Source organism: Gossypium hirsutum, chromosome A06, assembly GCF_007990345.1.
Source record: "Gossypium hirsutum isolate 1008001.06 chromosome A06, Gossypium_hirsutum_v2.1, whole genome shotgun sequence".
NCBI classification, from domain to species: Eukaryota; Viridiplantae; Streptophyta; class Magnoliopsida; order Malvales; family Malvaceae; genus Gossypium; species Gossypium hirsutum.
Genome location: NC_053429.1, coordinates 128062131 through 128077675, shown reverse-complemented (window position 1 = coordinate 128077675; position 15545 = coordinate 128062131). Strand labels below are relative to the sequence as shown.

The 15545-nt window shown below is 33.8% G+C and overlaps 3 protein-coding genes across 16 annotated transcripts; all 3 read right to left on the bottom strand.

The window, feature by feature from the left end:
- Nucleotides 1–1054: 1054 nt before the first annotated feature.
- Nucleotides 1055–6788, bottom strand: LOC107960136 (BTB/POZ domain-containing protein At5g47800). Of its 13 annotated transcripts, none has more exons than XM_041116475.1 (8): nt 6395–6788; nt 5554–5643; nt 4420–4516; nt 3844–3934; nt 3705–3774; nt 3217–3621; nt 2043–2783; nt 1055–1699 (listed from the first exon to the last, which is right to left on the bottom strand). In XM_041116475.1, the coding sequence occupies exons 4-8, from the start codon at nt 3900–3902 to the stop codon at nt 1265–1267; spliced, it is 1710 nt and encodes a 569-aa protein (XP_040972409.1). In that variant the 5' UTR covers nt 3903–3934; nt 4420–4516; nt 5554–5643; nt 6395–6788; the 3' UTR covers nt 1055–1264. The 13 variants fall into 13 exon arrangements, with proteins under 13 accessions (XP_040972409.1, XP_040972414.1, XP_016751898.2 ...); XM_041116480.1 differs by having other exon boundaries at nt 3217–3615; XM_016896409.2 differs by having other exon boundaries at nt 5554–5636.
- A 3508-nt stretch (nt 6789–10296) lies between these two features.
- Nucleotides 10297–13390, bottom strand: LOC107960138 (protein phosphatase 1 regulatory inhibitor subunit PPP1R8 homolog). Of its 2 annotated transcripts, none has more exons than XM_016896414.2 (3): nt 13074–13390; nt 11914–12486; nt 10297–11323 (listed from the first exon to the last, which is right to left on the bottom strand). In XM_016896414.2, the coding sequence occupies exons 2-3, from the start codon at nt 12324–12326 to the stop codon at nt 10510–10512; spliced, it is 1227 nt and encodes a 408-aa protein (XP_016751903.1). In that variant the 5' UTR covers nt 12327–12486; nt 13074–13390; the 3' UTR covers nt 10297–10509. The 2 variants fall into 2 exon arrangements, with proteins under 2 accessions (XP_016751903.1, XP_016751904.1); XM_016896415.2 differs by having other exon boundaries at nt 10297–11305; nt 13074–13388.
- Nucleotides 13391–14365: 975 nt separating this feature from the next.
- LOC107960139 (transcription termination factor MTEF1, chloroplastic) lies at nt 14366–15414 on the bottom strand. Its single transcript, XM_016896416.2, has one exon. It carries the CDS (start codon nt 15331–15333, stop codon nt 14509–14511), a length of 825 nt encoding a protein of 274 aa, XP_016751905.2. The 5' UTR covers nt 15334–15414; the 3' UTR covers nt 14366–14508.
- Nucleotides 15415–15545: the final 131 nt, after the last annotated feature.

Sequence of the window (15545 nt, the reverse complement as noted above, 5' to 3'; positions counted from 1 at the left end):
ATCTCAGTCAAGCAGTCATTAGTAGCACGAGCAGCAGTGTTTATCTCTTCCACCATGGTGTCGAGTGAGTCGGAGTTGAAGTCATTGTTAGCCGATGAGAGTTGAGAAATGGCCTTGTTGTTGCTACTTTGGCACATTTGGAGACGGTTGTGGTCCAAAGAGGTGGTGGCATTTTGAAGGAGGAGAGGTATGAGGGATTGCGCGTGGGTGGCCTTGGTTTGAGCTAAACGTAAAGCAGCATTAGCAAGGTCGCCGGCAAGGGCTTGTGGGCCACCTGCGTTGGGGTCGGCAGTTAAAATAGCATAGCAGAATGCGTAGTCGGACGTTTGGTTGCAGGCCGCCTTGAGGAGCTCGGTGCCATTGAGTCCTCCTATGGAAGGAGTGGTGTAGATGAGCAAGATGAGTAGACAGAGATGAAGGGGACGATATCTTGGCATTGCCATGTCTCTTTTGATTCAGATAATGAATTTTTGGTCTGCAAATTGCTAAGTTCAATACTTATATATTGGGCTAATTGGGCTCAAAGTTCAAACTCAAAAGTGGTGTCTTAATTTTAAAATTAAATAAATTGATCCATCTAAAAATTGAATAATTTAGCCTCTTGTCAATTTAAAAAATGAGTAACAATGTTTAATTTGTCATATTTATTTTTTTGACACAATGTTTAAAACTACCCATTAGTCTCTCCTCAACCCATAAATAGAAGTATAATGCCTTTCAATGCATTCGAATTTACGTCTTTCTGTATTAACAACAAAATCTGTACCAATCGAACTAAGACTCAATCTAAAAAAAATTCTTTTCTGAAAAACACTTTTTATGACATAAAAAAATCATATAAAAATACGTTTTTAAAAAATTACCATAATAAAGAGACTGAAGTGTAATTTCTAGACTTAGAAGTGTGGCATCTTTAGCCGAAGAGTATAGGTTTAGGCTCCATTATGATGAACAAGAATCCTACCATATAGGAACAAGACTAGTGAACAAATGGTTCAATTCAAATACAAACCTTTTTATTGTATTAAACTCATAATAAATAAAATACTAAGGATGGATGGAATGCTAAGCTTATAATTTATTGGTCTTTACAGCTTAAAAGAAATCTCTTTCCTAAGCTATTACAAATGGTGCATTGCTTGCTGCAATTTAATATCATATGTATGCAAAAAAAAAAAAGAAAAAAAAAGTGTACATGAAAAACACAATAACAAAGACAATTATTCAACACTATATATATTATATCTTTCAAATCAATAATTCTTCATCTACTACTTCTCCTTTGAAATACCTGTTTAGGTTCCATCATTTTGGCAGTTGAATTGGTTTCCCCTTTCCTTTCTTTGCCTTTCTCTGAATCTCCTCTCACCATTTTGGCTTCCATTCTCTTCTGAATTTCTCTTTCACTGGTTTCAGTTACCCTGCTGCTACTCTTTGTCCCTTCATGTTGCACCTTTTTGTCACACTCTTCTTTGGCTTCTGCTTCAATTGGTGCTTGTCTTGCTCTGGTGATTGACTCTGGTTTATGAGTTGTGGACCTGGAACCACTCTCTTGGTCGAAAAACAGGACTTGGACCACTGTTCTCAGTGGTAGCCGCTCGTTCTTCACCGCATGAGCACGTACCTCTGGGGACAGTTTCTGGCAGTCCAGCATTCGGCACATCCTTTTCTTGTCTGCTTTACTTACGTCCGGGTGCTCCTGTTTATATCAATGAATGAACATATAAAACAGACTGATTTATGTGTGTATGTATATGCTTATCCATAAGGGTCAATTCACCATTTGAGTTAGACTCTAAATTAGAAATATATTTTCACATTAAGGTTTGAACTTTTTTTTATTCAAGTTAACCCCTAAACTTGACAATTGCCAAGTTCAAAACCTTAGAAAAAAAAAATTCAAACCCAATGTGAGAAGCCAAGTTCAAAACCTTAGACAAAGAAAAAATTCAAACCCAATGTGAGAATAGTTACGAAGTTGATGCCCAAAAGGTAATTTAACCCTATCCATAACATGCAGTTGATCAGTAAATTGGTCTTACCTTGAGATAAATATTAATGGCTTTATAAAGACCATCATGATCTTCCCTAGCAACATCTGGCAATGCTTCAGCTAAAGAAACTAGTTTTGATATTGGCATATTCACATCCCTTGCAACAACTTGAAGATACGAATCAATAAGCTTCCCAATCTTTCTAATCGATCTAACAATGTGGCTATTTTCTGTAGGCAAAGGGGATTGTCTTCTCCATAACACCAAATAACTTTCCAATACAGCCGCAACCAAATCAATATCATAAAAGTGTTGATCAGTGGGCAACTGTGAAGGAAACAACATATCATTAAGTGTTGCTTCCTCAAATTGCAGGCCAGCTTTCCTTATCAGTTCAGTCTTTGTTACAGGGGATGCTCCTAAATAATTTGCAATGCTAAGAAGCTTTAACAAGAAACCTATCGAAACCGAGCCTCGATCAGACGGAATCATGCTTACGATAGCTTCGAGGATCCGTCTACTTTTTTCCCTGGATTCTTCGGTTTGTGACCCTGAACTATGGAGAGGTCTAGACTTTGTAGTGTCCGGTAGCCAACGACATGCATACACATGCAAAGCTTCACCAATGAGCTGTGGCGGTGGTATATATGTCGATCTTACTGCTGTTATTATGCATCGGAAAAGGTCTATATCGAGATCCGATACATCTTCCGTCCACCAATCTTTCGGAACAGACTGGTGTTGTTTTTTTATGTACCCTGGTCTAGTATAAGTATAGGACCATGAAACCTGCACGAATTCATATAATTCAACCTAACGTATCATATGTTTTTTGCAAGTAAAAGTATTGCATTTTGCTTCATATATTCAGAAAATAGACAAATTAATCTTTATACATTAGATCAAAGAGCAAACTAATTCTTTAGCTAAAATTTTTATCTATTTGTATTGTTAAAAACTAGTCTCTGTACATTAGCATAAGGTACATGTGGCATGGTGCTGTGTCACTATCTAGTTATTCTATGAGTCACGCAAGTTTTTAACAGTATAAATCGATAAAGTATTTGCTCTTTGATCTAAGGTATGATGATTAAATTGACTACTTTTTTTAATAGAGGAAACAAAATATAATTTGACTTCTAAATTTACCTCCTAGTACAGGAGTCTCATTATACTTTTTTCTCAAGTAGCAAAATAAATGTAAAAAGAAAAAAAAAAAAACCTTTGATGTTGGTGTCAAGATTTTCTCTACAATAGAATCAATGCACCTTCTAATGATTCCAAGGTTTTCAGACCATTCAGGTAACTTGATCGTGGTTTGAAGTGCGACGATGGAGTCTTTCCAACCTTCAAGAATGCATGAATTGAAGAAAGCTTCAAGTTTCAGAACAAAATTCCCTTTCTCAATAGATTCAGTCATTCTAAGGAACTTAGCAGCACAAAATGCAGGAACAAAGTTATGTGCACCGAGATTGATCGTTATCCCATAGCAAAATTTAGCACAGAGTTCGAAAGCATCTTCACCCCCCGGAACATCGTGAAGATCGATCGTAACAATGTCGGAATCATCAGCGTCGGAACAGAGCCGTTGTAAGAGACCACACTTCGGAACAAGTGGAATCTGCAGCTAAGAATATGATGCATATATATATGCTAGAAAGTAGAAACCATTGAAATAAGGCAAGAATACATGAAGTCAGTGAAGTATACCTTATGAAGAAGAAAACAAACATTGTTAATCCTTATTGTAAGATCACTTGGTATGTCAGAAATCACAGTCCTACATTGCCAAATGACCAAAACTATTAGATTTATCCTGTAATAATAAACATGGTCACACTTGTTATACCTGGTAGCCTCTTCTGTGTAGAAGGTGTCTGGTTTTGTCCCAATTTTCATAAACTTCATGTTTCTTCTGATTAATTTTTCCCTTTGCAACACTGCAACATTTGATTGCAACACAGTAAACACATGAAAATGAAGTAGCTGAACATATGTATTATATAATACAAACAGCAAAAAGAACCCACAGTCATAAACACGTGCACATGCATAATCTGACAAGCACAGTTGAACCAGACTTAACCCTTTTGGTTCTTTTCAACATATTGGATTTTGGTCTTTGGCAGATATATACTGAAAAAGACATGTAAGAAACTGAAACATATCGCCTTAACTAGACTCCAGTAAACACCCTATGAAGTTCATAAACATGGCAAAAAGAAGATGAAAAGAGGAAAGTGAGAGAAAAAAAAGAAGCTGAAGGAATATAGAATGTATAGAAGAGTAAAGTAAAATTATAAAAAAAGGTTCTATGAAACTAGAGCCTTTAGTAATCAGTATTTGAACTGTTACAGACAAATGCAATCAATGTATTTGTTTTACATTGTGAAGTTTGTCAAAAAAAAAAAAAGAAAAAAATTACCTTAACTTTTATTCAACACAAAGGGTCCCATCAACTTCACCAGTTCCCTGTTTACAACCCTACAAGACCCTTTAGCCTGTAATACTATGTCTTTTACCTGCAAAATCAAAAAAGATAAAATCACTTATATTTCTTTGCTGTCATGCACTGACATAGAAGAGTCTTGAAGAAACAAAACAACCCCAACCTTGCTGTAATAATATATCAGCTAATACCCTTTCAATCTTTGGCAGTTTCCATTGAAGTTAGTGCTTAAGTTTTTTCAGCTTTTTTTTGCTTATTACCAGACACATGTAACTACATGAAACTGAAAACCCCCAGAACCTGGTTCCCACTTAATGAATGAAACTTGGCCTTATATGTATCTACTGCTATTCTATATATATATTTGATAAGATAAAGCAATTTCCATATACCATACTAGGAAAACGAAAAGCCTATATATATTATTTAGAATACTTTGATTTAATAAACTCATAATTGACACAAAGTCCAGAGCATGAAGCTTAAGAACAGTGCAAAAAGAGCTCAAATTATTGTATAACAGCATATACAGAATTATAGCAAGGTCGCTCACTTACATTAATTTTGGTGGATAGTCGAAGAACATATATCACTGCTCTAGCGCATGCAGTTATACTAATGGTGTTTTTTTTTCCATGGAAATAATATCTGGTCGACAGTAATTATGAGTTAATTTTCTTTTTTTAGAGTTTTGATATTGTTGTTCGGATGAAATGATGGATATTAATTAATCTTTGAAATTATAAATAGCATGGCATGAGTTAACATTTGGATACAGTCATTTAATACAGAGGAAAATGGGTTGTGACTAATAATATTTTTATGCTCTCTTTTATACTTTGAAAAGGATACAATAAAAAATAAGTGGCTGAGGTTTTTGCTTTCGTGGTTGTCATTGAGTGCATTCAGACACAATTGCCAACCCAAAATGAATATCCTACAACTTGGTTGACCGACACTTCATCCAACATGATCACCTTTTAAATTTTTTTAATATTTCGATATCCATATTCAACTATTATTTAAACCTAAGAGCTTCAAGTATGGCAGTCTAGACTAATACGAAAATGACCCACAACTGTTTTTAAAAGCAAAATAAGAAAAGCTTACCTTATGAACATGAAGATTCCATTACATGCTTGTTCATGGCAGGCGTTGCTCAAATGGCTTCCAAAGCTTTTCAACTTATATATCTGCAGTCTTTTCAAAAGTTATAAAGAGATCTGCCCAGAAATTTGAAAAAGCTTTGTATCGTTTTTTTATTCTTCTTTTTTCCCCTTTTTTTTTTGGTAAATTACACATAAAAGTAATTAACCAATTAGTGAATTTATATTTTGAATCACTCAATTTTAAAAGATTATAAAATGATCATTTAACTATTAGAAAATTTTTATTTAAGTTATTGAGCCATTAAGTTTCTTTTTTTCTAAGTTTGGCTAGTTCAACTCTAGACAATGACAATATCCATCAAAAAATAGAAAAAAATATCTTAAGTTTAAGTTGATCTAATGTTAGAGATCAATATAGCTTTTTAACATTAAAGCTGTTTTATGAAAAGAAAACTTTCGATTAAAAAAGAAATAAAAGAAAAGCTTTCGATGGTGCAAACACTAATAATGAAAATGAAGGAGGTCATATAACAATGATTTTAGGAAGACTTAAAAAAAAAAGCTTTCTTTTATAACTTTTCAAAGTAATTTTTATTTTTTAAATTTCAATCTTGTGGGAAAGCAAAAACTATATATGTGATAATCCATAATATATGCACACACTTGAGAGAGTGCTTTTAGTTGGAGTGGGAAACCAATAATAACAAGTAATGAGATTTCTATCAATCAAATCATCCCCTTGAAGGCATTGTAATAACAGAATTTGCAGTATATCATCACTAGGAAAGAGTATATCATCACTAAAAATAAAAAAATCAAAAATCAAAACTTAAAAGACATACCCTTAATCATATGCTTGTGGAAGTTTAAAGTAACTTATTCCAAACATTGCAGCAACTAGCTGTTATCGACTTAAAAGGATATGCCAAAAAGCTGCAATTAGATACTAATATTTTACCCTTGAGTGCAGCAGAACAAGAAAGAACCTGTACTTTCTATATATATATATATAGAGAGAGAGAGAGAGACTGTTTTGTGTGTGTATGGTAAAGTAAGAAAGCTAACAAGTTTACATCATGCAATTGCAGTTGCATACAAGATGATGATGATGATGAGGCATGAAAAGGATATATGAATTGCTTCATGCATGTAATAACTTGTAAATGGGGAGCTAAAAGAAATAGAGAGAAAGAGAGAGGGTTAGGTTAGCTTATGGGGTTTCAATTAGACACAAGTAAAGGGAAAATGGTGGGGAGGGGGTGTCCCTAATGTCTTACCAATAAGACAGAGAAAGTGGTTTGTTGGGATTAGTCAACATTGTAATGTATCATCAATGGTGTGTGTGCTTGCCATCATTACCTTCTTTGAATCGAATCCTAAAAGAAAAAAAGAAAGTAGGATTTAAGGTATAGTCCCTTCTTTTTCATCTTCTAACATCCATCATCTATTTGTGGGGAGGGGAAGGGTCTCCCTTTGTTTGTTTAAAAAAACTAAGGAATCAAAACCGTAAAACAGGGAGGATAGGCTTTGATATTATAGGAAAATAAAAGGGTAAATTACACTTGTGCTCACCTAACTATCAGTATGTTTCTTTTTTAGTCATCCAACTATGAAAAGTTACAAAATCTTCACCTAACTATTAGTAAATTTCTTTTTTGGTCACCAACTATTCAAATTTGTCTTTTTTGTTCATCAGTTTTCGAAAAGTGGCAACTTTTAAAATTGGTATAATAGCAACTTTAATTCTTAACATTTATAAATTATGTCAATTTAGACTTGATTCTACAAAAAAACTAACCCTCAACATTTACACATTGTATAATTTGGTCTTTTTTTGTAGTTTTTCTTTTCTTTATGACATTGAGGGTTAATTTTAAAAGAATGAGAAAATATAAAAATTATTATCTTATATTTCTAGGTATTTCTACTTTTTATATATTTTCAATTAATTATTTAGTTAAAAATTTATTTATTTTAGCTTTTTAGATGAAAGGATCACAAAGAAAAGTAAAACTATAAAAAAGACTAAATCACACAATGTGTAAATATTGAGGGTTAAATTTTTAAAATCAAGACTAGATTGATACAAATATATAAATATTGAGGTTAAAGTTATTACTATGTCAATTTTAAAAGTTGCCATCATTAGTTCACTGAAGACCAAAAAATACAATTAAATAGTTGGGTGACTATTTTGTTATTTTTCATAGATGAGTGACCAAAAAGGAAACTCGGATGACTATCAATGAAATTTACCCAAAAAGAAAAAAGGCCAAAGCAAAGGGACGAGTAGTGGGTTGAAGACTTAAAATTAAAGAAGGGGCTAATTACGCAAAAAGATGGTTGTGTACATTAGTCATCATGGTACCCCCCACTATGTAGGTGTATTCTCCCATCTCATTTAGACCCTTGTCCCTTAGGCCATCATTGCCATTACACGATTTGCATGGTCACCACGTGTCATATCCTGTACCGTTCATATCACTCCTCCGAAAATCAGTGTTGATGGGATGCCGTCTGACCCCTTGCCTGTTGGTTGTTTCGCAGGCCAAATTCAGACAAGGCATTTCAATCTATTTCACCCTTGTCCCTCATTTCCCATTTTCTTTTCTTTTCTTCACGTTTTATATATTTTCCCCATCTCAGTCTACTTGTATTTATTAAGGCAACGACCTTTACATACGTCTCTACCATTTTGTTCTCTGTTCATGTCCTCTTTTGCCTGTGCTTTTGGCTGTATAAGAAATTGAATATTTTAAAATTTTGATGATGTGGCACTATCAGATTATACTACATGAAATTTGTAAATTTTATATAATCTTAAAATGTGATATCTAGTATTTTAATAACTAAATCAGTAATTAAACCAATCAGATTACAAGTTCTTATTTAATTACTAGACTAACAATAACTAAAATTAAAAAAAATTACTAAACTGGTTCAACCTATTCAATAACTGATTTTTGTCTTAATTTTCGATTTTTACCTATTTCGAGTCGTTTTCGTTTCAACTAGTTCAACTCATTTGTTTAGACTAATATATCAATTGATTTTCAATCCAATTAGTCCGACTAACCAATCTAATCATGTTGCACTAGTCAAATCTTGACAAAATCTAATTTTAAAGACCAAAATGTATCTAATTATCGTACTAAAATTAACAAAAATAAAAATAAAAATACCAAAATAAACTTAATTATCAAATTTAAATATTAATATATTATTAATATTAAAATAAAAGAGTAAGTAAAGAAAATCTAGTTGTGGGGGTCACACTCGTCCGTTGGCATAAGGTGGATGTCGAAGGGGAGGGTCCTCCACATCTTTTCAGTCCCTTGTGTGAAAGATAAAGTAGATGGCTTAACTTAATTCAATTGTGGACTGTTTAACCAAATAATAATTAAATCAATCAATATTAACTAAATATATTTTTTTTCATATTAAAAAAATATTCTAATCAATCTCTGTATGTTAAGTTAAAAGAGTAAATTGATTATTTTGTTAAAAGATTTATCAGTTTTTACTTTTAAGGACTGATCCTTATAAATCAACATGATGTACAAACACGTTTCTAGTTATTTCATTAATCATGTTAGTTTTTAATGGTAAAAATAGAAAAAAAAATTAATATAAAAGATCAATTTACTATCTGATCTAATATACAGACACTAATTTATTTATTTATTATTAAATAAAATAAAATACAATCAGACTTTTAATATAAAAACTTTTACGATTTAGGCGGTGAACTATTTTTTTTTTGTTTGTTTGTGTTAAAAGTAGAGTGGATATGGGAGAAGAAACCCCACTGGGCTGAGCTTTGGACCCAATCAGAAGTTGTGTACTTTTACTGCTACAATCGTAAGTTTTAACCATGGAAAAGGTGTTTGTTTTAAGTCTCCTAAATTGTACGGCACCAAACAACACTAAAGTTAAAAGTCCACTAAGGAATAAAGAAAATTCTGTAAGTTGGGACTTTTAATGTTGTGATGTAAATCACCTAAAGAAACCATCACCACACTTTTACTTCAAATCTCATGTGGCACGTAGCTTAATAACCCACATTTGACTGCTCATCCACACCCAAAATCACTAATACAAGGAATAATGATTTCACTTCGAGATAAGTGTCTGTATGACCCAATAAAACCATAACAGATATGTTGGTGTTAATGATGGGTTGAAATAGTAAAACGTCAATTATATCTTGTATTTTTACTTAAAATAAATAAATAAATATATATATATTAAATCAAAAAATAAATTAATGAAATTTGATAAAAGTATCATATAAACCCTTTTAATATGAGTAAAATTGTGTTGTACTCTCTCTATTAAAAAAATAAATAAATTAATTTATGTACATTAAATCAAAAAATAAATTAATTATTTTATTAAAAAATTTATCCATTTCTTTTGCTAAAGATTAATTAGCATAAAGTGCACATAACACGTTATTGTGTCATTGTTTGATTCCAATTTTTAACAACATAAATGAATGAAAATTTTAACCGAAAAGTCTAATTCACTTTTTAATTTAATGTACAAAGATTAATTTATCATTTTTTTGAATAAATGAGACAAAATACAATCTAACTTCTAATACTTTTATCATAGAATTTATAACAGAAAACTCAATTTACTCTTTATTTAATGTACGATTTTACTCCTCTTAGTAATTTTTTATCGTTAACCATGGCCACTTTCTAGTTCATGCCAAGAGTAAGAGTAGAACAAAAAGCAATGAAAACATACTCTAACGTGGACTTTAAAATCCCCAATCAGAGGTTGACAATCCATTGTACAAAGGAAGTTTAGTAATAAATTACAACGAAAATTTCTCCATCTTAAAAAGAGTTAATAACAAGCTTTTGCTACTAAGGCCAGAAAGAACTTACTTTTGTGTCATTTAATCAAAAATCCAATGTGGGAAAATTGTTGCCAAAGAGCATATCAATCAATCACCAAATAAATCATCTTCACTATCATCATATGAGGCAGACTTAGTTCCAGGTTTACCACTTGAGGCACCACCAACAACATCATCTCCTGTAGGAGCACTATCACAAGTGTATGCCCACGAAGAAGAACCCACTTTTTCGGATAAAGATTCTCCGTAAAGATCGTCATAAATCCCACCTTTTGGTGTATTTTTTACCTTATTCAACAATTCTTGCAGTTTATCAGTCACACCTTTCTGAGAAACACCATCTTCTTTTACAGACGATACATCCTTACCTTTAGGAATTACTGTTGTTTGTACAAGAGATCCGTATTTTCCAACAAGACTTCCTTCTTTTACACCTATGGGTCCCGTTTCGGTTTCTACATCTGCACCATCTGAAATTCCAACAACTTCGACCAGCTCTCCCCCAGCCTGATCCCTGAAGGTAACTTTTAGTTTCCTCATTCTTTTAGTGGCTCTCTCTGGCAGTGTGCTGTCTTCACTTTCAGCTAATGAGATGGATTTGGGCAGCAAGTCAGATTTGCTCAGACCGTAACGATTTATAAGTGTATTGTAAGCTACGACAGCTTCTTCATCAGAAGGATCAGGCCGTGGGGGTAGATTTATCTCGGTGGGGGGTGGAGGACGAGGAAATAGAGCTGCATTGTTCTTCCTTAAGATATAAGTTCTCGTTGATGCCGCAAAACGTAAAGATTGACCTACTTCAAGCTCAACAGGTGTATCTTTTGTCAGACGCTCGTTTGCAACAAAGGTTCCATGCGCTGATCCCAAATCAATGACATATATGCTGTTGAGATTATAAGAGCTGGTGAATAACACATTATTACAAGAGGTTCTAAAATAAGTTGGGAGCTTTAGATGGTAAAAATACCATGGAGGCCTTGTATTAGGAATCGGGTTGTATTTTGCCCCCTCTATTGGCCAATTAATCCGTATAATAAGAGCAAATTGGTCCTGTCAAAAATTTTAACCATTTTTACTACTAAAAACTGGTCCCTGTACATGAGCATGATGTTCATGCGGTTGTCTGGTTATTGCATTAACCACGCCAATCTTCAATAGTAGAAATGGATAAAAAATTTAATAAAAAGAACTTGTTTACTCTTTGATCTAACATATAGGGACTAATTTACCCATCTTTTAAGTAAAAGGAGCAAAATACAATCTGACTCCTAGTATAGAGACCTCCATGGTATTTTTACCAGCTTCAGACATAAATACTATATACGTACATATATAAATGCAAGAGTGAAGATAAATATTTCATGTAATGAGGAATAGACTATGTTGTCTACCAATTACTACAAATCCAAGAGAAATAACTTGAGCAGAACCAACTTTAGTTTTAAATCTTCTATTACCATAAATAAATAAAGCAATAGGAATAGAAATGACCTGCCATTCTTGTGAGGAACAATAGCAGCATGCTGACGTGAAACGGAGAGATGATTAAGCACGAAATCACAAGTATGATATTGCCTGCCAAAGATGAGTCTGCGTTTATCGATATTAATGGTTTCGAGCACTTGTCCTTCCTTGACAACTTGAAGATAGTAGACACCAGGGCGAGGCTCAATAGCCCAATCAGGAGGTTGCCAAGTGGATTGACTGGCCCCAACCTGAGTGGCTGGCTTGGATTGAACATCCTCCTCTTGCTGAGGCTGAGCAATTGCATTTTGAATATGTGAATGTTGCTCAACTTGACCAGCTTTGGGTGCGGTTTTGGGGGAAGAAGAATTCAGGGATACCGAGAAGGGTTCCAAGGATTGAGCTTTTTTGAATCTATCAAGACCACCTCTCCCATACATTTTCCTTTTTTCTTTCTTTATTAATATGATATTACTCAACAAAGTAAAATCAAAGCATGAATATTTAACAATTAGCTGCTAATATTATTATGTCACCACTCAGCAGCCAACAATTTTAGCAAGTAATCCTCCAGCTCAGGCGTAGACCGCAACAGCAACCCTTGAACAACAACAAAAGAAAAAAAACCAATATAAACATTTGAATAATGTAATAGCACCAAAAGAACACATCGGAACAAACAAAAATTTTGTAAAATTGATAGGAAACCATAAAACCAATCATATTAGATTCAATGTACTATATGTATGATTGTAGATTTAGTCCATATTCTCCAATTGAATTATTGCAAGTCCCTATTGTTTTGAATTTTGAAATTTCAATCTTGTCGTAAATGCCATAGTTAACCCATTAACTGGATTTTTAATACGTGGAAATAACAAGTTAACACGATATTAGAGATAGGATAATATGTTCACCGCCGCATATTTTGAAAATAGCATATTTTGAAAATAGCAAAACTTAATTTATGAAATTTTAAATTTTAAAAAAGACTATTAAATCTACAACTTTAAATTACAGAGATTAATACAGAATTTAAGGTTTGTAAAATTAGGTCTTTCCAGAAAATCGATAGGAAACCAAAAAAAACCAATAACATATGAGATTCACATGCCCAGAAAGTGTTGCACAAGAATTGATTCAATAATCTACTAAAGTTAAACAATAGTAGAGACTAATTGACTGACCTTGGTTAGTAATTAGGGTTCATAAGCCATAAGGCAGGAAACGCTGAGGGAGTGAAGGCAGGCAGGGAACAAAAAAACATTCCATCGCAATCAATTCAACACTGTATCTGTCACCATCCATCATGAAACCCCAAACCAAAAGGCCTAATCAACCGCAAACAACAACAAGAAGCTTCACACTCTTTCCGTCTTTCGATCCCTCTGTGCAGATTATGCTATGCCATTCACCGTCTTTCTTTCTATCAAGCTTTGGGTCACCAACACTGGAACTGAATGACCCAAAAACTTGGTATTATTTGCACTACTTGGTGTTAATGTGTTAAGAGATGCCACTACAATAATATGTCTTTTGCCACAGTAATGACGTTGGGCTCAGCCCATTTTGCATCCCCCAATTTGCCAACCTTGGCCTCATTTACAAACTATTGAGTTAATTATTAAGGCATAATCTTATCATTTACATTTTTATCGATTTGAATCATATTTTTTTAATAAAAATATTGACTAAAATTTTAGATATTTGAACATAGTGTTTGTATGATAATTTACAATTTTACATGTATTTCATGCTAATTTTTTTAAAAAATTTCATGAACTTTTTATATTTTAAAATTTTTTAAATTTACATAATAGCAAACATTCATTGATCTTCCATTGGAGGGTAACAAGCACAGGCAAGTCCTGATTTGTTATTACCGTATCAAGCATGATCTTGTAGACTTCAGAAAATAACTAGCAGCAGTTTCAATCCCTATTCACAAACTTGCTTCCTTGTAATCCCTCAAGTCTAAGAATCATCATAGCGGAGCATTTCCAGCGGGCTAAATTCCTCAAGTTGATAAATTAAAGCACAAGCCACCTTACCACAAACAGATTCAATGCTATTGAAAGAAGTGCAATGGTATGAACCAAAATTCCAAGCAATGATAAAATGAAGAAGCAGAAACCAAACAATTAGCCATACTTATCTCTAAGCTCACACTTTTTATGAGTGTTAATAGCTAGCTTCAACGATCATTAAACAAAGATCAAGTAACAGTGGAATTTAAAGACAGAGCAGATAAGGAAATGATCAAAGTAGAATTCTGAGACTCAAAACCATTGTATTTATTGGCACTCCATTGAAACAAATAAAAAGCTTAAGTCTCCTAAATGGCAACAGCATTCCTTTGGAACCAGAGTAAACCGCCATTTCAATCTCATTCCAAGGGACCTAGGACATATTAGGCTGAGCAATCTCTACGAGACGAGTGATAGACAGTGTACCATAAACGAAGTAAAAAGATCACATATCAGCAAATGATTGAAATATCTTTAAATTGCACATGGCTGCTTAAAATTAAACTCACTATGTTACAGATACATATTCTTCAATGGGAAACCTAGTAAATATCAACAATGACTCAAAATTGAACCAAAAAAAAAAGAGAAAAAGCTATCTCTTATGAACTCTTTGCAATCGCATCTCAATCAATCTAGCAGTAAATTCTCCATCGCTGATCTTTAACATCTTTGACAATGGCAATTTGAACCCATATTCCACTAAAGCTCTATGCCTCGGCTTAATTTTTTTCTCTAAACTAAACGAAAAATACTGAGGAAATCTTTTCAATTCCTCCAAGTCACCTTCCATTTCCTCCAAAAAAAACTCAGCTTTAGGCCTCATATTGTTCTCCACACTCAAAGTCAACAGCCCGGGTGATCTCACCACCATGTGGTTCACCTCCGGCTCGTCAAAACCCAGAGATTGAAGGAAGTTAATTTTGGGTTTCAACGTGTTTTCCACGTTGGAAACTAAGAGAAGGGTAGTATGGGAATTCAGGACGAGGCCGAGGGAAGTGAGGAAAAGAAGAGTTGGGCGGAGTTGGGTGGGGACGGAGGAGACTAAGAGGCGAGGGCAACGGGTGAGGGAGAGAGGGAGATGAGGGAAAGGGAGGGAGACTTCGTGGAGGAGGAAGTTAATGGGAGGGAGAGGGTCGGAGGTAAGGAGGAGGGGGCACATGTCGAGAATACGGCCGATGGAAGGGCGAGAGAGGCCGACGGAAGAGAGGGAGCGTTCGAGGGAAATGAGAGATGAAAGTGGGGTGGAACGGAGGGAAGGGTTTAAGTTGACAGCTTTGTGGGGATTGATGTTTAAGGATTGGAGGTACAGGAGCTTTTGGCGGAAAAGAAGACCGCCGTCTTTGGGTATGGGTGGGGTGGTGGTCGGATGTTTAAGCAGAGGTTGAGGATAATGGAGTTGGAATCTGCAAGCTTGCATTTTTACTTTTCCTGCTGTGAAGGATGTTGAAGGGATGGAGATTTTTGAATTTATTTATTATCGATCTTTATTCTATTAACAAAGATAATTTAGACCTCAACATATATATCTTTTATCAATTTTATTCTTACTCTATTTTTTAGCTAATTTTAACCATATTTTATTACCGAGTTAAAATGTTAACATTTTAATTAATATTTTCATTAAAATAA

Coding starts and splice junctions, on each gene's coding strand:
- LOC107960136 (XM_041116474.1), bottom strand. CDS start 3,902: ATGAAGTTTATGAAAATTGGGACAAAACCAGACACCTTCTACACAGAA. Junction 2,784..3,216: donor TCTTGACACCAACATCAAAG/GTTTTTTTTTTT, acceptor GAATTCGTGCAG/GTTTCATGGTCCTATACTTA. Junction 1,700..2,042: donor CCATTAATATTTATCTCAAG/GTAAGACCAATT, acceptor TGATATAAACAG/GAGCACCCGGACGTAAGTAA.
- LOC107960138 (XM_016896414.2), bottom strand. CDS start 12,326: ATGTATGGGAGAGGTGGTCTTGATAGATTCAAAAAAGCTCAATCCTTG. Junction 11,324..11,913: donor GTTCCTCACAAGAATGGCAG/GTCATTTCTATT, acceptor GTTATTCACCAG/CTCTTATAATCTCAACAGCA.
- LOC107960139 (XM_016896416.2), bottom strand. CDS start 15,333: ATGCAAGCTTGCAGATTCCAACTCCATTATCCTCAACCTCTGCTTAAA.